Consider the following 26,410-nt stretch of genomic DNA (forward strand, 5'->3'; position numbering starts at 1 on the left):
AACCCTATCATAAGTAGATGAAAAGCAGTGCTGGAGTTAGGGACTTGTGTTAGTGTATGGAAAGAGGATGTTGTGTACCCAACCCTATCATAAGTAGATGAAAAGCAGTGCTGGAGTTAGGAACTTGTGTTAGTGTATGGAAAGAGGGTGTTGTGTACCCAACCCTATCATAAGTAGATGAAAAGCAGTGCTGGAGTTAGGGACTTGTGTTAGTGTATGGAGGGAGGGTGTTTTGTACCCAACCCTATCATAAGTAGATGAAAAGCAGTGCTGGAGTAAGGAGCTTGTGTTAGTGTATGGAGGGAGGGTGTTGTGTACCCAACCCTATCATATGTAGATGAAAAACAGTGCTGGAGTAAGGGGCTTGTGTTAATTTATGGAGGGAGGGTGTCGTGTACCCAACCCTATCATAAGTAGATGAAAAGCAGTGCTGGAGTTAGGGACTTGTGTTAGTGTATGGAAAGAGGGTGTTGTGTACCCAACCCTATCATAAGTAGATGAAAAGCAGTGCTGGAAATAGGGACTTGTGTTAGTGTATGGAGGGAGGGTGTTGTGTACCCAAACCTATCATAAGTAGATGAAAAGCAGTGCTGGAGTTAGGGGCTTGTGTTAGTTTATGGAGGGAGGGTGTCGTGTACCCAACCCTATCATAAGTAGATGAAAAGCAGTGCTGGAGTTAGGGACTTGTGTTAGTGTATGGAAAGAGGGTGTTGTGTACCCAACCCTATCATAAGTAGATGAAAAGCAGTGCTGGAGTTAGGGACTTGTGTTAGTGTATGGAGGGAGGGTGTTGTGTACCCAACCCTATCATAAGTAGATGAAAAGCAGTGCTGGAGTTAGGGGCTTGTGTTAGTTTATGGAGGGAGGGTGTCGTGTACCCAACCCTATCATAAGTAGATGAAAAGCAGTGCTGGAGTTAGGGACTTGTGTTAGTGTATGGAAAGAGGGTGTTGTGTACCCAACCCTATCATAAGTAGATGAAAAGCAGTGCTGGAGTTAGGGACTTGTGTTAGTGTATGGAAAGAGGGTGTTGTGTACCCAACCCTATCATAAGTAGATGAAAAGCAGTGCTGGAGTTAGGGACTTGTGTTAGTGTATGGAGGGAGGGTGTTGTGTATCCAACCCTATCATAAGTAGATGAAAAGCAGTGCTGGAGTTAGGGGCTTGTGTTAGTGTATGGAGGGAGGGTGTTGTTTTTTTTTTTTTTTTTTTTTTTATAGTGAATACCTCACAAGAGTCCCAACTGCTCCCGTCTGGAGCTAGTGAGACTATGGCATCCCCAATTGGGGGATGTTGTGAGGCTGAAGGTAAGTGGGGAAGGGAAAGAGGAAGGTGGGGAAGTACCTGGCTATTCAGATCTAGTCACTAAACACGGCTAAAGCCATTTGGAGCAACGTTTCAATTCTGAATGGTGGTCTTACACCAGGGCGATACTGGTAGTATCTTCCACTCTGGAACGTGCCTCAAATATACTATATATTATTTTAATTAATTAATTGTGAAATAACACAAATTAATCAAATAAAATTTATTTGCGCACGCCGGGTTCGAACCCGCGACCTTTGGAATGGCAGTCCAATGCGTTACCACTGGACTATGCCGGCCGTCAAGTATACAAGCCGTTGTGTACCCAACCCTATCATAAGTAGATGAAAAACAGTGCTGGAGTAAGGGGCTTGTGTTAGTTTATGGAGGGAGGGTGTCGTGTACCCAACCCTATCATAAGTAGATGAAAAGCAGTGCTGGAGTTAGGGACTTGTGTTAGTGTATGGAAAGAGGGTGTTGTGTACCCAACCCTATCATAAGTAGATGAAAAGCAGTGCTGGAGTTAGGGGCTTGTGTTAGTGTATGGAGAGAGGGTGTTATGTACCCAACCCTATCATAAGTAGATGAAAAGCAGTGCTGGAGTTAGGAGCTTGTGTTAGTGTATGGAGGGAGGGTGTTGTGTACCCAACCCTATCATAAGTAGATGAAAAGCAGTGCTGGAGTTAGGGGCTTGTGTTAGTGAATGGAGGGAGGGTGTTGTGTACCCAACCCTATCATAAGTAGATGAAAAGCAGTGCTGGAGTTAGGAGCTTGTGTTAGTGTATGGAGGGAGGGTGTTGTGTACCCAACCCTATCATAAGTAGATGAAAAGCAGTGCTGGAGTTAGGGGCTTGTGTTAGTTTATGGAGGGAGGATGTCGTGTACCCAACCCTATCATAAGTAGATGAAAAGCAGTGATGGAGTTAGGGACTTGTGTTAGTGTATGGAGGGAGGGTGTTGTGTACCCAACCCTATCATAAGTAGATGAATAGCAGTGCTGGAGTAAGGAGCTTGTGTTAGTGTATGGAGGGAGGGTGTTGTGTACCCAACCCTATCATATGTAGATGAAAAACAGTGCTGGAGTAAGGGGCTTGTGTTAGTTTATGGAGGGAGGGTGTCGTGTACCCAACCCTATCATAAGTAGATGAAAAGCAGTGCTGGAGTTAGGGACTTGTGTTAGTGTATGGAAAGAGAGTGTTGTGTACCCAACCCTATCATGAGTAGATGAAAAGCAGTGCTGGAGTTAGGGACTTGTGTTAGTGTATGGAGGGAGGGTGTTGTGTACCCAACCCTATCATAAGTAGATGAAAAGCAGTGCTGGAGTTAGGGGCTTGTGTTAGTTTATGGAGGGAGGGTGTCGTGTACCCAACCCTATCATAAGTAGATGAAAAGCAGTGCTGGAGTTAGGGACTTGTGTTAGTGTATGGAAAGAGGGTGTTGTGTACCCAACCCTATCATAAGTAGATGAAAAGCAGTGCTGGATTTAGGGACTTGTGTTAGTGTATGGAAAGAGGGTGTTGTGTACCCAACCCTATCATAAGTAGATGAACAGCAGTGCTGGAGTTAGGGACTTGTGTTAGTGTATGGAGGAAGGGTGTTGTGTATCCAACCCTATCATAAGTAGATGAAAAGCAGTGCTGGAGTTAGGGGCTTGTGTTAGTGTATGGAGGGAGGGTGTTGTGTACCCAACCCTATCATAAGTAGATGAAAAACAGTGCTGGAGTAAGGGGCTTGTGTTAGTTTATGGAGGGAGGGTGTCGTGTACCCAACCCTATCATAAGTAGATGAAAAGCAGTGCTGGAGTCAGGGACTTGTGTTAGTGTATGGAAAGAGGGTGTTGTGTACCCAACCCTATCATAAGTAGATGAAAAGCAGTGCTGGAGTTAGGGGCTTGTGTTAGTGTATGGAGAGAGGGTGTTATGTACCCAACCCTATCATAATTAGATGAAAAGCAGTGCTGGAGTTAGGGGCTTGTGTTAGTGTATGGAGGGAGGGTGTTGTGTACCCAACCCTATCATAAGTAGATGAAAAGCAGTGCTGGAGTTAGGGGCTTGTGTTAGTTTATGGAGGGAGGGTGTTGTGTACCCAACCCTAACAAAAGTAGAAGAAAAGCGAGGTAAAGCCAGGTCACACCTCGCAGCCGGTGGCTTCGTTAGTTGCTCGACTGGCACAGTAACTTGAATGCAGTCAGTCCGTAGTGTTTGCCATGGCCACATTTGATAAGACATAAGAGAGGGCATTCTTTCATTATCTGTAGTCTCACATGTTCGGATCCGGTGGGATTATATCACCCCATTGCTTGAAATATTGAGGGAGAAGATTGTTGTGACAAGACAAATCAAGATGAAGTAGGACAGAAGGAGGAGAGAGAAAAGATAAAAAAAACAATATTATACCCAACAACTAACCGTTAGTAATCCCAGTAGAAGTAAGATCACCCTTAATTTCACCCTTGAGGTGATTTTCTCACGAAAACGGCGCTATATAAATAATCCAATCATTATTATTATCAAAAAGCAAAATTGATGTATAAGGTCGACACTGTAATTGCAGTGCTTCGTGTCGTGCGTGGGCACAATTCTTTAACATTGCAATTGCAGGGCTCCGGAACTAGAGTGTTACCGAGATTGTAACCTACCACTCCTGGACCTACTAAATGTTATATCATTAATTGAATTATATAAAACATTATCAATTGTTTCACATCTGCCAGGTGCCCCGTGACGCCTGTTACTTGTTTAACATCTGCCACGTGCCCCGTGATGCATATTACTTGTTTTAAATCTGCCAGGTGTCCCGTGACGCCTATCAATTGTTTCACATCTGTCAGGTGCCCCGTGACGCCTGTTACTTGTTTTACATCTGCCACGTGCCCCGTGACGCATATTACTTGTTTTAAATCTGCCAAGTGTCCCGTGACGCCTATCAATTGTTTCACATCTGCCAGGTGCCCCGTGACGCCTGTTACTTGTTTAACATCTGCCACGTGCCCCGTGAAGCATATTACTTGTTTAACATCTGCCACGTGCCCCGTGACGCATATTACTTGTTTTAAATCTGCCAAGTGTCCCGTGACGCCTATCAATTGTTTCACATCTGCCAGGTGCCCCGTGACGCCTGTTACTTGTTTAACATCTGCCACGTGCCCCGTGACGCATATTACTTGTTTTAAATCTGCCAGGTGTCCCGTGACGCCTATCAATTGTTTCACATCTGTCAGGTGCCCCGTGACGCCTGTTACTTGTTTAACATCTGCCACGTGCCCCGTGACGCATATTACTTGTTTTAAATCTGCCAAGTGTCCCGTGACGCCTATCAATTGTTTCACATCTGCCAGGTGCCCCGTGACGCCTGTTACTTGTTTAACATCTGCCACGTGCCCCGTGACGCATATTACTTGTTTTAAATCTGCCAGGTGTCCCGTGACGCCTATCAATTGTTTCACATCTGTCAGGTGCCCCGTGACGCCTGTTACTTGTTTAACATCTGCCACGTGCCCCGTGACGCATATTACTTGTTTTAAATCTGCCAGGTGTCCCGTGACGCCTATCAATTGTTTCACATCTGGCAGGTGCTCCATGACGCCTGTTACTTGTTTAACATCTGCCACGTGCCCTGTGACGCATATTAATTGTTTTAAATCTGCCAGGTGTCCCGTGACGCCTATCAATTGTTTCACATCTGCCAGGTGCCCCGTGACGCCTGTTACTTGTTTAACATCTGCCACGTGCCCCGTGACGCATATTACTTGTTTTAAATCTGCCAGGTGTCCCGTGACGCCTATCAATTGTTTCACATCTGGCATGTGCTCCATGACGCCTGTTACTTGTTTAACATCTGCCACGTGCCCTGTGACGCATATTAATTGTTTTAAATCTGCCAGGTGTCCCGTGACGCCTATCAATTGTTTCACATCTGCCAGGTGCCCCGTGACGCCTGTTACTTGTTTAACATCTGCCACGTGCCCCGTGACGCCTATCAGTTGTTTCACATCTGCCAGGTGCCCCGTGTCGCCTATTACTTATTTCACATCTGCCAGATGCCCCGTCAAGCCTATTACAATTTCGATGTTTCAGAGCTGCCAGCTGTCTCGTGATGCCTATTCCTTTTTTGTAAATTTGTCAGGGGAAAATGTAATAAAACCAATATAACCCTAGTTAGATGGTATTATTAATTTTTGTAGAAAATTTTATAACTAATAATTACGCGTACCTACATCATTTTAAGATATTTCTAATAATGGAAATTACAAATAGTAAATCAGTGCTGAGTCCGGGGTGGTACGGGTCAACCTAGTATAGACTATATCATAGCCTACTCGAATGTCTGTTATGAATTCCGACGTCGAACTGGGGACGGCGCGACGTCTACTTAATCTTACTAAAAAAGGATCATTTGACTTCTTAACTGGGAACAGTGAAATTGAGATCTCCAAATTGTCATCCTTTGTTAAATGTGAGAAATGAGGAGAGTGCGGAAAGTTTGTAAATTTAAATTTGTTATGTTTCCAAAAGACAAGACAAATTGGTAATTAGTGAAGTTTTTTTTAAGTGGGGAAAAAAAACTAATCATTATCAGTGATTTCAGATGTTTTGACTCCTATAACTTAAAATAACAGAATTTTGTGTATATGAAGTCGTAGATGAATACCTACATATATTAGGTATAAATTAACCATAACACCTTTTCATACATTCTAAAATCAATGTTTCTTTTGTAGACAGTTTTTTTTTTTCGTACATTTGTTACTAAAATTTAGTTTTTTTTTGGTACCGGTCTCGACAAAACCGTTTCATTTACTTTTCTTTTGTGGGTTTAAATTTAATTTTTATTATTTTATTAAGTTTACTTATACGTATTTTTTAAATGATGTAATTGAAAAGCTGCACATCTTGACACAGGAATGCCCCAGTGAGATGTGCAGATTATGTTTTTTTACGATAAAAATAATTTGTTGAATAAATATTTATTTATTCAACAAAATAAATGCGAGTAAAACTGTCAATGAGCTCTGGCATTCCTAGAATTACACTTTATTTATTTCTGGTAATCACAGGTTAGCTATTACACTCAGCTAGTAAATTCTTCTCAGTTTTTAGCTACAAATCTTTTAAATACAAATAAATGATTAAATATGAAATATTCAGTCGTGAAAATTCTCGGGAAAGCTAAAACGATAGTAAAAAAGTGATCAAAAAGTATTGTATTCCTTGTTTAGTTTCCTTATTTTTCCTTAGTATGTTTTAGCCTACCTTCTTTAAAAAATAATCTAACTACAGCAGATATGATTATCTCTGGGCGTGTAGATAGAAACGAATAAAAATCCACCCCTTACTGCATTAATTATCCCCAAAGCTCGTAAGATTAACCAGAGGAAGGCTTCAAAAGAAGCTTTGCATTTTTACTCAACTCATTTAAATAAAACAGCAATATTTTCCGCAGATTAAATCTGCTCCCCCATTTCACAACGAGTGCTTATAAAAATATTTTGGTTTCAGATCCGAGAATGGCGTGCGGCACAACATGGTGGCATGCCGTCAACCTAAGACAAGTTATATGTTCTAATTATTATTAAAAGAAAGTTAGTTTTAAATAACGATGCTTCCCAAATGTGCTGCTCCAGAGGAATGTTCCTGTACTTTAAAAAGAAACGACAAACAAAGCAATAAGACCAGGAAGAGATGGAGAAACATCGGGGTGGCCAGCATAAAGAAAAACATCTTCTCGAACTTCGGATGCCTCCTTCTAGCGGCGATTTTTGTCATTCAAATATCGAATTCTTGGGGGTCGTTCAACTACAACCACGGGGGGTTCCCCGACGGTGATCCGGCGCCAGGGCGCTCCCCGGGCCCCCCCGGTGGGGTCCCCTCGGAACACGAGGACAGCCGAGGGAGGCAGCCCACGTCTCCCCCGGACTACGGGGACAGCCAGGGCCCCCTGACGGCCGAGCGCGATGACAGTGACGGAGTGACGGAACAATTTGAAATAGCGAAGGCGGGAAACGTCAGTGCGGTGAATTGGAATCAAAGTGACAATGTAATATTGGCTAGTTGGAAGTGTAATGTGAAGAGTGATGATTTTGAAGGCAATGTGAAGGTTGTAGAAAAAGAAGTGAGTGGTTTGAATTTGACATTCGAGCATGCGGTCTTCAAGTCTGACGAGGAGCTGGTCCGCGGAGTGCTGTATGACGGTGAGTACGCGAACAAAGCGTCTCTTTACTAAAAACTGTTGCCTTTGTTATCTGGCTATTAGCTTGTTCATCCAAAATTTGTGATATTGCTATCAAAGATCGTATTTAGCATACGGTACCTATGACATCTGCCCTGATGATGGACACTGTAACACTGTCATAAATGTATAGAGAAGGAAGCGCAATACGACATAATAAGTTACTCTAAAATAATGACGTTATGGTGATAACTTACTAATATTGTTGTTCAAATTTATATCCACTTAACCATGATAAGGTATATTCAAATCGAATCATATTTGGGTGCAAATTTAGAATGGGTTTATAGTAAAGAGTTGATTTCTCAGGGTAACTAGCCCAGTGTATCACTGTGCGCCAAAATCTGCAATTCCTTGTCAGATTATGTCCGTGAAAAGCAGGGCATGAAACAGAATTCCCAGAGCGTGGGCATGTGGGGAACTCGTACTTATCAGGATGTAAAGAAAACAATGGATTCATATTGAATCAGTTAGAACATATATTTTTATCTAAGGTAATAAGTACATCATAGATTACAATGGTTATTAGATGACTCACAAATCGCCGTCTAGGTAGCTAGCCTATTCTAAAATTCATTGATTACGTACGCTGTCGTTGATTGTAACGGAGAAAACCATCAGGGAACGGTTTTTATCTTCGCTGGAGAGCGTGGAATGGTCCAGGTCATGCTTCCATCAGTGGGATGAGGGGTTCTGAAGACATGGGTAATACTTGCTGTAGAGGTTGCGAGTGGGGAGGATGCGAGTGGCTTCGCAGTGATTGGGTGACAAAGAAATCATAATTCACTTTTCACCAATGTGAAAAATGAACGGCGTTATCCAATTGCAGCGGATAATCAACCGATGAGCTCCATAATGATCACTTTTGATTCTCGATCATGTGCGTTGAAACGCGTTGGCGTGATGAATCACGCCATTACACTCATGTCACAAATACCAACATATTTATAGTATTTACTGTAAATTAAATAACCACATCTCATATAAGAGAACTTTAACACCGCGTCTAATTAATTCTTAATCTAGTTGACTGTGCTAAATCTGTTGCCTTACCCGTGAAAACAAAACTCCCAGTGAACCCTTCTGGAGACGGAACCGGCTCGCTTCGTTCCTCCAGTGTTGCCCAACTCATCCACTGATTAATTAATTAATTATCTAGTACTTAACTGATGCACATTGTACTGCGTCGGACCATGTTATAGAGCAGCGTTTATTATACTACTGTGAGTGAATAACAATTACAATATATATATATTTTAATTGTTATAATTATATATATATACTGATATCTCTCATTTCCGTGACTCTTTCTAAAGCTGTATTGTTAATGGAATATTCAAATAAAACAGGATTTTTATTTCTGCAGAAAGTCAAGGTTTTGCATTTGTCTACATTTAAAAACAGATTATTGACTGTAGTATTTGACAATGATTTACATCAGTTATTTTTTTGTATAGCTTGATGTCATCAGCAAAGAGCAATACCTCGACACATGGGCGCCCGCAGAAAATTTTCTAGGGGGGGCAAAATATTTTTAGTTACGCTTGACGCTCACGTCACACCGGTGCGTCGCCAACCTGGCGATGATGTTGGTCCAGGCTGGCCAACGTTCTGTCTCTCCACTTTTTCTTTAGGCTAACAAAAAATGATTTAAAATAAAAGTAACATTATTTGACTATTTTCAATCAATCCAGGGGAGGGAAAGTGCCCCCCCTTTCCCCCCCCTGCGGGCGCCAATGCCTTGACATCGTCGAAGCAATTTTTTATATCGTTAATGAAAATGAGAAACAAAACCGGACCAAGGTGACTACCTTGCGGTAGGCCACTGGTCGCACAGAAAGCTTTCGATTTCAAAGATTTTATTTTAACAAATAGTTTACAATTTCATAAATAGCTAGTAAACCATTTTAGCATGTTATCTCTTACACCTAGGGCAGATTAGTTTTCGGGTTAGTAGTTTATGGGATACTTTGTCGAATGCTTTCAAAAAGTCTGTATATATGCAGTCGACTTGTTTATTTTTTGCAAAAGATTCTAATATAAAGTTTTGAAATATTGTTAAGTTAGTTGCGGTTGATCTACCTTTGATAAAAACGTGTTGTTTTTGGTCAATTAGTTTTATTAATTTGGGAAAGATTTCATCAAGGACCAGTGATTCAAAAAGCTTAGGAAGTACTGACTGACAAATGCAGCGATAATTGGCTATATCAGTGTCGTCTCCTTTTTTGAGGATATGTGTAATGAAGCTCGACATGCAACGCTTTCCTTATACGGAGACGCAATTGCCTGAGTGAGATTCGTATTCACTGCATACTTGGAAAACACCTGCCATAGCTTTTTTCTGTCGACTCGCTTGCTACCACGAGGAGATAATAATGGTGATAATACATTCCTCTTTTACCAAAAATTTTACTTGAAAACTACTAATTAATTCGTTAAGGGTCTGCAATGGATTACGAATAATTTGAAGAGATTCTTAATAAATTAGCAATGCTCATTTTTCCCCTTGCATTTTTAACACGTTGTTTGCTGGCGCTAAGTTTTCGCCGTGCGTTGGCAGATTCTATTTTCGTGTTTTTTGCAAAATTATGTAAATCACGACCAAAATTTCTTCTTGGTTTGCTAAATACAAGCATGTTTCACAGCAAACTGTTCATGATTATTTTTATAAATATAAACAAAGTTTTTTTTAATATCAACGGTATAAATATACCATACACAATAATTAACATGTCATAGAAAACAAGCGATAGTTACTACACATTGTTCTGTAACTACTTATTATATTACGTACTTATTTTGTATTCTTGTTAATATATACAATTATTGAACTCCTCTGTAGAACAGAACTTTCAATAATAACTTGTATTGTACCTGCTTATATCTTTGATACTTTATTATATTATGTTACGTGCATACACTTATTATTGTGTTCCAGAATATCTCACCTATAACAATGTATACATGTAAAAGCCTTCAAGGATGAAATCATATTTATCGACTCATGTATTTTATCGAATTACAGAAACTTGTTCCTAATCCAGACCGTTCCACTGCCTACATTACTTTGCGAGAACCTGCCTAGTTTCTCTGCAAACTTCCGTAACAAGCGCAATATACGAAAACACTTTATAATCGATAAAGTTTTTAATGATAAAAATTAAAGTGTGGAACTGAGGACTTAATTAACTAAGGACTTAACAGATTGTCACTCACACCGGCTGATTACTGCCACTGTGGTTGGTGTTGGGAGAGGGAGGAGAGAGGAGGGAGTCAGCGCGATTAGGGGTTGAATAGGGCTGCTAAAAAGGATTGGCCGAGAATCAGGAAACCACCTAATCCCATCTAGTCAATACACGATTAAAAATATTTATTGGATTTACGGGCTGTTTATTTTTTATTTAAATTTTTCTGATTATATTTTATTCATTTGTATAATGACGACCTCCATGGCCGAGAAATAAAGAGGTCGCTTGGTTGAAATTCGTCAAAAGGCACTTTTTATCATAATACTCGTAATTAAATTAATATATTTAATTAATATTTAATTTTTTTAAAAGAAAGACAAACATTCCCAGGTTATGAATAACCCGACGATGTTTGAAAATCTCCTACTACCACCACAGAAAGCCGAAAATGTTGCTTGTGTTGTGATGGAGGACTTAGCCAGCCGAGGAATCGAACACGCGACGCTCGGGTGAGACCCAAGCGCTATGCCCACTCAACCACTGACCGGTCAATATATTTATACATTAGTAACATAATAGGTAGTATATTATTAATAATATTTATCTAACAGATATGAATAGCCAGGTACATCCTAATCAAAATTTTACCTAAATAGAATTAGAATTTCGTAATCATGGTGAAACATAATTTGTATGGAAACAGGCTCAAATTGGGTTTTATATATGGATCACGAAACACGCCCATAAGGCACTTCTTATGTTATTCTTTATTCTATGCAAAACCCTTATTATTAAAGTAACCAAAATGAATAAAAAAAGAGTAATAATATGGACTTAGAGAGCTTAGCTCATCAAATATAATAGCTCCACGGTCACGTTATTAAAAATATATATATCGGTATGTTTATTTTATATTATTTATTCATAGATCTCAATTAAATTTAAAGATAAGTAAATCAAGTTTAATAATGTTATCATTATATTCTGCAAGTATTTTAGTTTTTATTATTGTTACAGTTGTTTCGGGGTTAAAAACATGTTAAAAACTTGTATTGAAATGTCAAGGTTTGACACAACATCCTTGTGTCCCGCAATCGCGCATCTTGCATCTCGCAATCCCGCGGGATTTCAGCAATTTCCAGTGAACAAAATTATTTACACGAAAAACAAGCTGTTTCGATTTTTCGTTCGCGTATGGGTGATAGGACTCTCCATTGTCTATTATTTTACGATCTTTTTTTAAAACAAAGTTTCCTTAAAATACTTATAATCTTACATACATTATCAATGTCTTTTTTCCAATATTACTATTACCAAATATAATTGATCTCAAATAACTGTGGAGGGTCCTGGAAGTGACAATTTTAAGATTTTTTTGTTCATACAAATCTTATTAAAATACTTCTATGTTACCTTTTCAGCGTCTTTTTAAAATATTAATATTACCAAAGTGATCAAAGTACCAAAGGTAGGTGTTATGAAAAGTTCTCTTAAATTACTTACTTACTATGTTACATTTTTAGGTCCTTTTTATAATAGAGAAACTTAAACAATTTCTAGAATACAAATAATGGAGTGTTCTGTCAGTTTAACATAGTATATGTATGTTCAACTATACGACTGTATACTAGTTTATAGAAACTATAAAATAATAATAATAATAATTGTGCACTTAGATAACAGTCGAACTATTGAAATTTACATTTTTGAGGAATTAAAACTAAAATGAAAATATATTATGTTTGGTAAATCTTACATTTCGTAAAATTTTTACAAGCGTTTTGCGGTTAGTTTAGAAGGCCCCGGCAGTTCACCTGAACTTCGTTTAACATTATTTTAGATATCTAATTAGACAAACACAACATATGCATTCAGGCATTACAAATGAGCTGAAATAAAAGTCTTTCACTCTACAATTTAAGCGCTTACCTACAATCCTATCTGAGAACTTTTCAGAACGAGAAAAGAAAAGCAACATCCTTTCCGCGCGAAACGAGATATAAAACATTTCCTAGCACGTCTGTGGGACGTGATGTCCGGGAGATGGAAACTGGCGAGAGAGATCGGCACTAACATTGCCCGATGTGGCTGGACGCTGGACATATCGTGCTTTAGCAGTTTGCAGCTCCTGCAATATGCAGCCGGTAGTCGTAGTTGTGGGCACGCAGAGAGCACAGAACCTCTACCTGTTACAACTATACACTGTGCGCTGTTATTCCTGCAAGCATATTGCCAAATGCCTGGTTGTCCGGGCTATATGCGACTGACTGTCCATATATTTATAATACGCTTCACTACGGGCGAATTTGAAAAGAAATCTGAGAAATTTATTTATTTATTACACGCCCTAGTGGGCTTTTACATTATATTTTACTAGTTATTTGTATCACTGAACCATTGTAAATACTTAAATTAATAAAACAAGTCAAGAAAATGTAACCGTTAAGGAAAAAAAGTAAACAACAAAAACATAAAATAAAATAAAATTTATCGGTAAAAATGTTAACACAAACAAATAACAAAAAAAATAACCTAAGTGATCTCTACCCACTTTATCACTTCTTACAACACCAAATGTGATTTACTCTATAACAAAAATAGTCGAAGGTCTTTTTGTGTCTAGTAAAATAAAAAATGGAATAAACAAAATTAATATCGATTAGTTTTATGGTGAAATATAACCTCACAGATTAAATATTTCTTTCCGTGTCTGTGAAGTCTCGGAAAGTGGCAATTAAAAAAGGACTTTGTAAAACTTTAAGCTCACACAGGAGGCCCTAAGGAAAATAATTTTCCTATCTATGGCAGAGGTGTTGGTTATCCAATAAATGGTTCCTGGGGCGGCGGTACCCAAACGGGCCTCCCAAATGTTAAATAATAAATGTAACAAGGATATTGATTAATTGAAGCAATTCCGGACAGTCAATTTTGTTATGCAGTATTTCATATACCTAATAGTATTTAACCTGTGCTTATTCTTATTTCTGAAAGTTTCAATATAAACATTTTGTCCAGGAGGTAATTATAATCTGTGTTTGTTTAGGAATTTTGTTTAAATTTTTAACCATTTATAGTTTATGCTCGTTAAAATGTTAGATTTTGAATCTTTTCAATGTTGTCAGAATGAATATTGTAAAGAGAAAACCACAACGAGTTGTACTCTAGTTGGCATTTTACAAGGGTTTTATATAAAATGATAAATTTATCTAAATTATTGAAGTCTTTTGGAGCTCTCAAAACAAAGTCATGAAATGAGTATTAAGTGCCCTGTTGATAATATTTTTAATATACAATACCAAGGTCAATAATTTTAATATGGCAATTAGTTTTTTTATAATGTAATGTATATTGGATTATTTTTTCTGTAAAAATGAATGAAATTACATTTCTTTATGTTCAATGCTAATTTGTTCATAGAGCACCATTCAAAAACATATATAAGGTTAGTTTGTAAAGTAATGCAATCATTCATGTGATTTATATCTTTATATAGTTTCATATCGTTAAAAAAGTAACACTTTTATGGAAGTAAATACATTGACAATATCATTTATAAATCTAATAAACGAAATGGGCCCTAGATGGGAGCCTTGCGGCACTCCACTTGACGCTACAAATTCGTATGAATTGGTGCCATTTACTTTCTTACAAAGACTCCTATTGGACAAATAAATAACAAACTAATTTAGTAAATAACCATAAACTCCAAGTGTAGCTAAAAAAAGGTTTAGGTATCGATGATTGTATACATATTGGTCTTCTTTTGTAACGTCCGTTTTGTCTACCCCTTTAAAAATAATTGGCTAAAAAATTTACAATATTTTGAACATTAAACCCAATTTTTCCATTGAAATTCATTATTGTTTTGAGAATTAGTGGAATTCCAACATTGTTTTATATTAACATGAATATAACTTTCAATTTTATCAATGTGCTTTTTATAGCAGAGATTAGAGATTTAACAACACTCCTTTGTTAAAAATTAAAATTTATTATAATCGATCGAAAATCTGGATCGCTTTTAATTTTAATGATTTTTCTTTATTTATTGTGTGTTGCAGTGATCGATCCAGGACAGTATCGAAAGGGTACAAAATTTGCAATAGCATATTTTTTTTTGTACATTATTATTGATATCTCTTGTTTCCAGAAAGGACCAGTCTGTTTTACATACAGCATCAGTAGGCTCACTGCAAAAAACTAGGTCTGCGTCCTGCCAGGTTTTCGTTAATAGTTAGACTGGATTATCTTAAATTGTGTTGTTTAGTGCGCGCTCCCCTTAAATTTGGTAACAGATCAGATTTTTTTTTTTTTAGAAGAGTCGTTTGATAGTTTTTTTGTAGGTTTTTCACAATTGTTTTCAGAACCGAGTTTATATATTTAATAGTTAGGTTCGATTTCCCATCCTATGTGCTATTTGTGCGTAGATCAATTGAATTAGAATTTGGTCTTGGTAGATTGGTATCGTGTAGTTTGTTTTGCTGAACTTTTAATATATAATAGATAATAATTAGTAAACAGAATTCAGATTTATTGATATTTAAGCTGTATTTGGACAAACTATCTTAAAAACCTATTAAACATAGTTTCACTGACTCCTAGCAGTTGAATCTCGTGTAGATATTATGTATACACATTCTAATATATATAAAAAAGACAGTCCCAGTGTGCGTTAGTGAGTTCATGAATATCCAGTTTAATTCCGAGATTGATGATATTTTTCACACTTGACCTTCAAAACAGGAGTAAGGTCACTGTGTACTTGAGATTTCGATAAACCACAACACCCATAAAACACAATTTTGATACTTATTCTGAAATTTTGCACTTAAATAGGAGAAAAATAATTCCTGTATCTGTTCAAAATCTGATTTTGAAAAACTCGTAAGGTGTAGAGCACGATCAACGCCGGGGACAAGCTAGTGCAAAATAAAATCTTCAACTGCCAAGTCCTATACAAAGGACTACACAAAACAACTGTCGGGGGCTAAATCACTACAATATCTTTTCATCACTTTTTATTTGCGCTATCCGGCTTGTAAATTATAATTAAAGGATTGAATAACTAATCGGAACTATGGGCATACTTTATTCTTCTGTGAGGCTTTAACTCGTTAAACTTCGGCGGATGGAGAAATGAGAAAGATATTTCATTGAAATTCTACGTAGTTTAACGAAAATATTTGCATAATATAATCAACATACGGAGAAAAAATGCGTACAACTTCGTAAAGTAAAGCGAATATTTAAAAAAAAAGTTACTTCAAATCGGTTCATCTCTTAATTACTTTAAATTTCGGATAAATTTCATTAACTAACATAATTTTTACCTAAGTTTATGGTTTGTATTATGGACATAATACAATAAGTAATTTAATTAATTAGGGGAAGGTTGCGTGATTAGACTACGTAACTTTGTACACGTATAGCTTCTTAGTGTTGGTACGTAGAATAAAAGTAATTGACTCATTAAAACCGCCGTTTATTCACATAATAAAATAATAAATCACAGAATAACAAAAAAAAATGGTTGCCTAATTTGAATCACTGTCGCCTTGTTTTGACCACTGATTTGACAAATCCCCATTCAAAATGGAATTTTTCAACTTCATAATGCGTACTACGTTGATATTGGTCTCGAGGAAATCTTATTTTTGATGTAACTAGATAAGTGTGCAAAATGAAATTATTTAATATCCGCGCGACCCGCGAAACACCTGTTTTCGATGCAAAGTTTAGATGATTTATATTTTGTTTATTACAAAATTAAACTTTCAAAATGGTAAAAAGTTCGAATATATCCTTTGATTCTAAATACGATACGACACCATCAGGAGCACTCCTGTCCCGGTGTGACCGGTACACCAGGGGGCACTGTTTGTTAGAACTTGTAACACGTGCTGGGTAGAGATTGATTGAACATTGGTTTTGATATCTCGTTTCCCACTTCTTCTAGTTCTTTGGTCTCTTTTTGCATATTTTTGGATATTTATTTGTTATTTCAGCATCTTCTTGCCTCTTCTTGCACCTTCTTGGTATTTATTAGTTCTTCTTGCTTCTTTCGACTTCTTTTAGACTCATCACCACCAGCAATCCACAAGCAAGTTGCCCTGGCTATGTATACATACTCTATCTGTTTGTATTGTGTGATAAGAGGGAAGGTGTAAGCTATGGCCTATATTTACACCTTCCCTCTTATCACACAGTATGTATACGTAGCCACAAGCAAGTTGCCCTGGCTACGTATACATACTGTGTGATAAGAGGTAAGGTGTAAATAGAGGCCATAGCTTACACCTTCCCTCTTATCACACAATACAAACAGATAGAGTATGTATACGTAGCCAGGGCAACTTGCTTGTGGCTACGTATATTTAGGAATTCGTCCGCATTTGCGTATGGAAATAAGAAAAACCATAGAAAACCTTATTTATTTCACTCAAGATGCCTGAATATATAAGTGTGTCGACTTTTATAACACGGCCGTATAATAAATATATTTTACTCTGATAAGTAATTTCCAGGATATATGTGTATATTAAATATGTCAATAAAAGATTTGAAACTCACAAATTGAATATCTTCCCACTAAATCTATAAATAATTTAATCCATTTAATAATAATAATAATACTTGGATGACTTGTATAGCGCCGTTTTTGTGCAAAAACACCTCAAGGGCGCATTTGTGACGAATTTGAAAGTGGCTTTCAAATTCGTCACAAATGGATTGTATTTTTAGCTCGTTTTACGAATTCAATAATGATTCTGAATGGAAGATAGTTTATTGCAAATAAGCGGAGACCTCTTTCCTTCCTAACTTCCTACTTTCCACGTGACGTCACTAACTTTTAACGACTACTAAAGAATTCACGTGAGAAGAAAATAAAATCTGATAATGATTTCTTTTCCTCTAAATCACCCAATGAGACCAATACGCAGCCTGTAACGAGAATGATTTATGAGAAAATCCTTTGCCTAACTTTTTTAACCATCGTATTATTTCACATATTCTTGTATTTTCCGATACACGTATATATTTTGACACCAAATTGATTATTTGTTTTCCGATGAAATATTAACGTACTTTTTAATGGCATTTCAGTCGTTTCAGTTCGATGGGACGCAATATTATTTATTGCTTGTATTGTGAGGCGAAATATAAATAATTCAAAGCACGTTCAATGATAAATAATGTTTATAATCAATTCAAACGCAAAAAAGTTTATCGTCGAAGCCACCCGGCATTCAATATCGGTACTATCCGCCTGGTCTAATCATTGTGTTGTCGCTTCGACGGTAACACAAAAAGTTTATCGTCGAAGCCACCCGGCATTCAAACTCGGTACTATCCACCTGGTCAAATCATTGTGTTGTCGCTTCGGCGGTAACACAAAAAGTTTATCGTCGTAGCCACCCGGCATTCAAACTCGGTACTATCCACCTGGTCAAATCATTGTGTTGTCGCTTCGACGGTAACACAAAAAGTTTATCGTCGTAGCCACCCGGCATTCAAACTCGGTACTATCCGCCTGGTCTAATCATTGTGTTGTCGCTTCGACGGTAACACAAAAAGTTTATCGTCGAAGCCACCCGGCATTCAAACTCGGTACTATCCACCTGGTCAAATCATTGTGTTGTCGCTTCGACGGTAACACAAAAAGTTTATCGTCGAAGCCACCCGGCATTCAAACTCGGTACTATCCACCTGGTCAAATCATTGTGTTGTCGCTTCGGCGGTAACACAAAAAGTTTATCGTCGAAGCCACCCGGCATTCAAACTCGGTACTATCCACCTGGTCAAATCATTGTGTTGTCGCTTCGACGGTAACACAAAAAGTTTATCGTCGTAGCCACCCGGCATTCAAACTCGGTACTATCCGCCTGGTCAAATCATTGTGTTGTCGCTTCGACGGTAACACAAAAAGTTTATCGTCGTAGCCACCCGGCATTCAAACTCGGTACTATCCGCCTGGTCTAATCATTGTGTTGTCGCTTCGACGGTAACACAAAAAGTTTATCGTTGAAGCCACCCGGCATTCAAACTCGGTACTATCCACCTGGTCAAATCATTGTGTTGTCGCTTCGACGGTAACACAAAAAGTTTATCGTCGAAGCCACCCGGCATTCAAACTCGGTACTATCCACCTGGTCAAATCATTGTGTTGTCGCTTCGACGGTAACACAAAAAGTTTATCGTCGAAGCCACCCGGCATTCAAACTCGGTACTATCCACCTGGTCAAATCATTGTGTTGTCGCTTCGACGGTAACACAAAAAGTTTATCGTCGAAGCCACCCGGCATTCAAACTCGGTACTATCCACCTGGTCAAATCATTGTGTTGTCGCTTCGGCGGTAACACAAAAAGTTTATGGTCGTAGCCACCCGGAATTCAAGCTCGGTACTATCCGCCTGGTTTTATCATTGTGTTGTCGCTTCGACGATTTAACAGTGTTTTTCAAGATATTTTATTTACTTACAAAGGTACCGTGATTTACTGTTTTTTTAAATTTATTTTATTAATTACGTTATGAATGATTTAATTTTTTATTTATTAACTGTCATTCCCTAAAATTAACTAAAATAACTGAACTGTAAATACAAGCCCCTTGAGGTGATTTTTTCACAAAATTGGCGCTATAAAAATCATTTCAATTTTATAATCATTATTTTTAAGCGTAATCGCAAAAGAAAGGTGTCCTTCTTATCGTACTAAATAAATGATCAAATTATTATTATTATTGCGTAAATAAGAATCTAGAAAATTGAGAAAAAAAAGTGGAAATTTGCTGAACCCTTAAGCTGTATCATTTTAATATAATAAAGTTGATATTTAATTCAACAATTATCTTCCGTTTATAAATATAATATTTTAAATAAATTACATTATTCACATTTTTCTCCAACCTTTTCCAAACCCACTCGTTTCTCGCTATTTTCCCTTCCCAAAATGTTTCCTCTGACAAAAATGATGATAATTCATCCATTCAACTCAAAATTCACTTCGTTACTTTTGTTTAGTAGTCTTGAAACAAATCTGCAAAGTACCGATTAGATTTTTCTCTCGATTTCAATTGGTAACTTGTGTTTTCATCACCCATATTCCTGTGTTGAGGTCTATTGCGTCTCAATGAGAATGATAAAATAAAATAATTCATTCTTAGCGGAATCCAGTATTTGCTCGTTTTTATATGTAAAAATACTCTGACTTAGTATTTTCGTCGCATTTTGTTTAATAAAGCTGGCAGCAATTTGTCAGATAGGTAAAACGTGTCGTCAGTAACAAAAAGCGGACAAATGGGAGAAATTGAGTTGGGCGTAAATTGCTGTAACGAAGCAGAAAATGCAAAAATTAGGCAAATCTGTATTTTCTTTCCGTAAATTTGCTGTTTACGTTTTGGAAGAGCTTCACGATGAGATGTGAGTTGCCCATCAAGATCTTGCATCAAGTCTTGTTTCCAAAATAATGAGCCAGCGGAAATTTAAATAATATACCTTTCTTCACTTTGAACCAGTTTCCTTTTGTTCATTTAAACACAATTCCATAAAAGACCTTCGAAAATTATTTATGATGTTTGTGTGATTGCTGATTTGAATAATATTAGTAGAAAAGCGCCCCCTCGTATCGGAAGTAGATTTTAGCTGAGGAACTATTTTTTAATTTTTTTGTTTTAGTTGCAATTGCAAATTTTGTACTTGATATAGGTATAAAGTGTAATATAAGTATACATTTAAAATATATATATAAGTCCTCCTCACTAGAGTTTCCTATTCTGAGGCGGCTTGTAGTTTTAAACTTTTGTATATAGTTTCAAAGTTATCTTCATAATGTTTGTAAGTACAATATCACTTTGTATGAGTAACCAGTATATTTTGGCTTATTGCTCTGGTTGAGTATTTATGTTGGGCAGTGGAGTATTTATACATATATATTTTAAAAAAATTTAAAAGTAAATATTTTTAGAGTAAAGTTTTGGTGCATTGAATACTTGAAAGTTTTAAAATATTTCTTATGTCGGAGTTCTAACCGGAACTTTTATTATTGTCTTTAGAACTGCTTTTTATGTTGAGCTGCTCTGTGTGAGTGCTGAAAGCAGACTCCTAACCAGTTATCCCGTACTCTATGATTATGAAATAAATAAATAAATAGAATGAGATAAAAAGAATTTGGCATTCTCAGACTATAAAAATATTACCATTCGTTATTTCGGCTACTGGCATTATACCTTGTTCTCTCATTAAAAATTTAGACGTATTAGATCTATCAAAAAATTTATATATAAAGATGCAAAAGTCGGTCATTTTGAATACATGTAGGATAACGAAAGTTTTTTTAAATATTTATGTTGAGGGATTAGTAGGATTTATAGGCCCTGTTAGGAGTTCTACCGAGCCGAACCCTCTGATCTGAAAATACCTGGAGTCAGTGAATTACTTTCCCATTTGATCTCTGGTGAGTTGACGTGTTGTTCTTGTATTGTTTTGTATTTATTTTGCTTATTTAATGCACTTTTTTATTTTTTTATAACAAGATAATACATTACAAAATGATAACAAAGTAATAATGTATTATTCCAAATGAGTTTATATAACTCATTTTGGGAAAGACAACATTAGAAAGGACAAGGCAAATAAATAAAATACATTAAAATAAATACATTAAAATAAATAAACGCAGATGTTATTGTGGAGTTCCAGAGAAAGATTGTGTTAGTCATTAATGAAACTGCTAAGGAAATAGCTTTTAAGAGCTTTTGCCAATGTTTTTTTGTTCGTTGCCGGAAGTTTTAAATTACTAGGTAATGCGTTATATGTGCAATGTATTGTAAGGAGTTAATTCCAAATTTGGTCGTGTAAGTAGATGACGATAAATGTATTTGATTTTGTGATCGTGTTTTGTGCTGGTGTATGTCAGAATTAAAGACTGGTTTAGTGTTGGTGTGTGAGGAGTGTTGAATTATTTGTAGAATGGCAGTTGTGATGTTATACTTTGGCAGGACTGTAAAGGGAAGTATTTGTGTCTGTGAGTATATATCTTTGACATGTGTATCCCATGGCAGATTATATATATTACGTACGGCTCTATTTTGAATTACTTGTGTATCGGAACTTTTTTTTTTGGTAATGGTGCCCCAGATACTAACTAGATAACTCAGGTGGGAGTGGAACATAGCATAATATGTTGCACGCAGTAAAGATGTGAAGGCACACCTTGGAGTCGATAAAGTACACCGGTTATCGGGGAAATTTTGGATTTTACATTCTCAACATGGGAGTTCCACGAGAGGTTAGAGTCTATGAGTAACCCCAAATATTTCGTTACTTGAACATGTTGTAGCTTTTCATTTCCAAGAATGATATTCATACCCATGTTATCTTTTTCCGAAAGTAAGGTAATGGTTATTTTTTAACATTGAGGCTTAATTTGTTTAATCGAAGCCATTTAGCCAGCTTTGCGAGATTTTATTCATTAGAGCTTCAAGTTCCTTCAGATTTTTACAATGGTAGTAAAGCACAGTATCATCAGCGTAAAGTTGAAGTTTTCCCGAGTTGCCACATTTAGTTATATCATTGATGTATAGTAAGAAAAGTAGAGGTCCAAGAATCGTGTGATTTTTCCAAAGCCGCTTAGGTTCCCTCCGTTATCGACAACGCAAAATCTATCAGCTAGGAAACTTCGGAGCAAATTTAAAGATTTCCCGACTATTCCCAAATGTTCCATTTTTTGTAGAAGTATTTCATGATCTACCGTATCAAAGGCTTTTTTCAGATCTATAAATATAGCTGCCACATATTCGCCCTGGTCTATGTACTGCTGAATGTTAGAAATGAAATCGAAGGTGGCACATTGGGTATTGGAGTTTTTCCGAAAGCCATATTGCTGTGGTGTTAGGATATCGTTGCTAGAGATGTATTTTATCAGTCTATCTTTGATAATTGACTCGAACACCTTTGAAAATACCGATAAAATCGATATTGGACGATAGTTAGAAATACAAAAAATTGGTATAATTTTTGCTGGCTTTAACTGGTTTGGAAATATTCCCGAGCCTATGGAGAAGTTGATAAGTTGGGTTAGGTGCCGCGCTAGTTCTTCTTTACAGGTTTTAAGAATGCACGGTGTTACTCCATCGATTCATGCTGCTGCATTCGACCTAAGTTTCGAGATGACCTTTATTACCTCATCCTTATTCGTCCTAGTCATATTTAAGGATTGTCGTGCCTTTGGTTCTACATATATTGTATTACAGTCATCCGGGAATGATGGAATGGCAGCTGCCAATTTTTCTCCAACTGACAGGAAAAACTCATTAAATGCCAACGCTATTTCACGGGGTTCCCTAATTTCACAATTATTTACGATGAGAGATTCAATTGTGTTGGTGGGTTTATGTACACGGTTAGACAGAATTGAGTTAATGGTTTTCCAAGTTTTTCTTGGGTTAGTTAGGCTTTGTTGAAAGCTATTGATGTAATATTTGTTTTTAAGACTTCTCCTATAATTAGTTATTATGTTTCTTAGTTTATTTTTACGTATTGCAAGAGTAATATTACCTGGGTCTTGTTTCCACTGCTTGTGAAGCTGGTTTCGTTCCTTGATTGGAAAATTCAGTTTAGAATCAAACCAAGGTGTATTTAGATGTTGCCGCCTTCCTGTTTTTACGTTTGGTGTAGTTTTACCTGCTTCTAAAGCATTTTTGACATAATAATTAAAGTCTTCGGGTTTGGTTGAGTTGATAGCAAATTTGTTAGTCGAAATATAAGATTTTACCATCATACTGTTGATGATAGGTTTAGTAAAGCGTGGTTTAGTTCTATTATTTAACCATTTTTTAAAATTATTCTTAAAGTCAACAATTAGTATGTACTTGCATAATTTTGATTGACTAGATGATCATTTGTGGAAAAGTGTGTGAAGGGTTTTAGTTTTTCATATGGGGAAGATTTAACCCGGACATAAAATCGGAAAAGTTGAAATGATTTTGATAGCGCCATTTTTGTGAAAAATCACCTCAAGCGGCTTGTTGGTGGGAATGATAGTTAATAAATAAAAAAATAAATCATTCATAACGTAAGAAATAAAATAAATTTAAAAAAAACATTAAATCACGGTATCTTTGTAAGTAAATAAAATATCTTGGAAAACACTGTTAAGAGCGTCGAAGCGACAACACAATGATTAGACCAGGTGGATAGTACCGAGTTTGAATGCCGGGTGGCTAAGACGATAAGCTTATTGCTCTGGTTGAGGTTGGGCAGTGGAGTAATTAAATATATATTTTTTTTAAATTTCAAAATAAATATTTTTAGAGTAAAGTTTTGGTGAATTGAATAATTGAAAGTTTTAAAATATTTCTTATGTCGGAGTTCTAACCGGAACTTTTAGTAATGTCTTTATTACTGCTTTTTGTGTTATGTTGAGCTGCTCTGTGTGAGTGCTGCTCAACCAGTTATCCCGTACTCTATCAGTGATTGACACAAAGCGAAGTACACTTTTAAATGTCGTTTACGTTGAGGATATTACGGATGTTTCTAAAGAAGAATATGAACTTGGTGAGTTTTTTTGTAATGACGTCAATGTGCATGTTCCATCGGAGATCTTCATCGATTTCGATTCCAAGATATTTGATGCTTTTGGAGTGTGCTAGAGTGGGACAGAGGCATGATAATCTTTGATTATGTTGATAGATTTCAATTACAAACAAATTAAGAATTTATTCATTCTTCAGACTTTCAGGCATTTCATCATTCATCTTTAATTCTTTCTACATTAAGTAATTCTGTTTATCTCATATTCCGCAAACTAATTCTATAAAACATTTTTAGTATCATAATAATGAATATTTTTATGAAATACTAGTTCATACTTAAAGTATTTAGGCATTTGGTTATTCATAATTTTATGTATAAAAATTAACACATTATATAGCAGTCTCTTTTTCTTTGAATCCAATTCAGCTCCTTTCTCATTTGATAAAGCTTTGCATTTCCTTATGATACAATTTCTCAATTTTAAATAACTTCCAGCTTGTTCACATTTCCTTCGTTGGCCAAATATACTTTCGTGGAGCAGTATTCTAAATATGGCGCAATTATTGTTTTGAAAATGAGCTCTCTTGTGTTTCTACTTCATTTATTTGTCAGTTTTCTAAGAAAGTTGATAAACCTAGATATTTGATTTCATTTACTTTTAAATTTTTTCATCATAAATTGTCACGGTTAACACTACGTTGTGAGGTTTATTGCCTATTTCCACAAATTTTGTTTTGTTTGTATTCAGTTTCAACTTATTGATTTTCATCCACTTTGCAATATTTTGTAGGTCTTTATTTATTTTATTTATTGCGTCAACATACTCTTCACATGAAACATAGATCAACGTATCGTCTGCGAATAGTCTAATTTTGCAATGTTTTATTGTTTTAATTAATCTCAACAAATGCGGAGCACTAAAATAGGTTCTTATTTAATGTATCAGCCGGTGAATACCAGAACATCATTCGGACAAAGGATTTTCTCATTTAAAGCTCCGTTGCTATATAATATACTTGGTGTAAATATAAAAACTAAAGGTACGTTAAATTCATTCAAGAAAATGGTCAAAATCTCTGTACTAGCTGAGAGTGATGATTTTGGATCACCTATGTTGTCGCTTATATCATAATTCCGTGTGGAAGCTCTGTTTCGATACAATTCTTATTTACTTACTGCGAATGTACTTATTTACTTCTAAAATAACTTTTTGTTATCATTTTATGTCCGGGTTAAATCTTCCCCACAGGAAAAACTAAACCCTTCCTCACACTTTTCCACAAATGATCATCTAGTCAATCAACATTATGCAAATGCATTATATAAGCAAAATACATACAAAACAATACAAGAAAAACACGTCAACTCACCAGAGATCAAATGGGAAAATAATTCACCGACTCCAAATATTTTCATATCAGAGGGTTCGGCTCGGTAGAACTCCTAACAGGGCCTATAAATCCTACTGATCCCTCAACATAAATATTTAAAAAATCTTTCGTTATCCTACGTGTATTCAAAATGAACGACTTTTGCATCTTTATATATAATTTTTTTAATAGATCTAATAACAATAAGAAAATATAATTTATTCGCAAAAGTCGGCCATTTTGAATACATGTAGGATAACGAAAGATTTTTTAAATATTTATGTTGAGGGATCAGTAGGATTTATAGGCCCTGTTAGGAGTTCTACCGAGCCGAACCCTCTGATATGAAAATATCTGAAGTCGGTGAATTATTTTCCCATTTGATCTCTGGTGAGTTGACGTGTTGTTCTTGTATTGTTTTGTATTTATTTTTCTTATATACTGCACTTACATAGTGTTGATTGACTAGATGATCATTTGTGGGAAAGTGAGTGGAAGGGTTTACATGTTGGGGATCAATTAATTGAAAAGAATTATACATATCTTCTTTTCAATTACTAGGCTAATGAGGTCCTTGTTGAACCAGCTAGGGAAATTAGATTTAGGTATATAGATAGATATTAGATAGATTTAGGTATATTATATTAATGTAGGCGTCCGACATTCGTTACAAAACCATCCGCTGATAGTTATGAAACAAAATAATGATAAATAAAATAATTGATCCCCAACATGTAAAGCCGGGCTTTAACGCTCCGCATTCAGAATTTCTACCGATATACCATAC

General features: G+C 36.4%; 1 protein-coding gene across 1 annotated transcript in view; it reads left to right on the top strand.

Annotated features, from left to right (window-relative positions):
- LOC149422101 (uncharacterized) overlaps positions 1 to 26,410 on the top strand; it is a 592,400-nt gene that overhangs the window by 51,344 nt on the left and 514,646 nt on the right. The window contains exon 3 of the mRNA XM_089633082.1: positions 6,804 to 7,495. Within this exon, the coding sequence (XP_089489208.1) occupies positions 6,904 to 7,495 (592 nt within the window). The 5' untranslated portion in view covers positions 6,804 to 6,903. The remainder of the gene's footprint in view (positions 1 to 6,803; positions 7,496 to 26,410) is intronic.

Source organism: Hesperophylax consimilis, chromosome 7 (genome assembly GCF_061612785.1).
Source record: "Hesperophylax consimilis isolate HC1 chromosome 7, BYU_Hcon_1.0, whole genome shotgun sequence".
Taxonomy (NCBI): domain Eukaryota; kingdom Metazoa; phylum Arthropoda; class Insecta; order Trichoptera; family Limnephilidae; genus Hesperophylax; species Hesperophylax consimilis.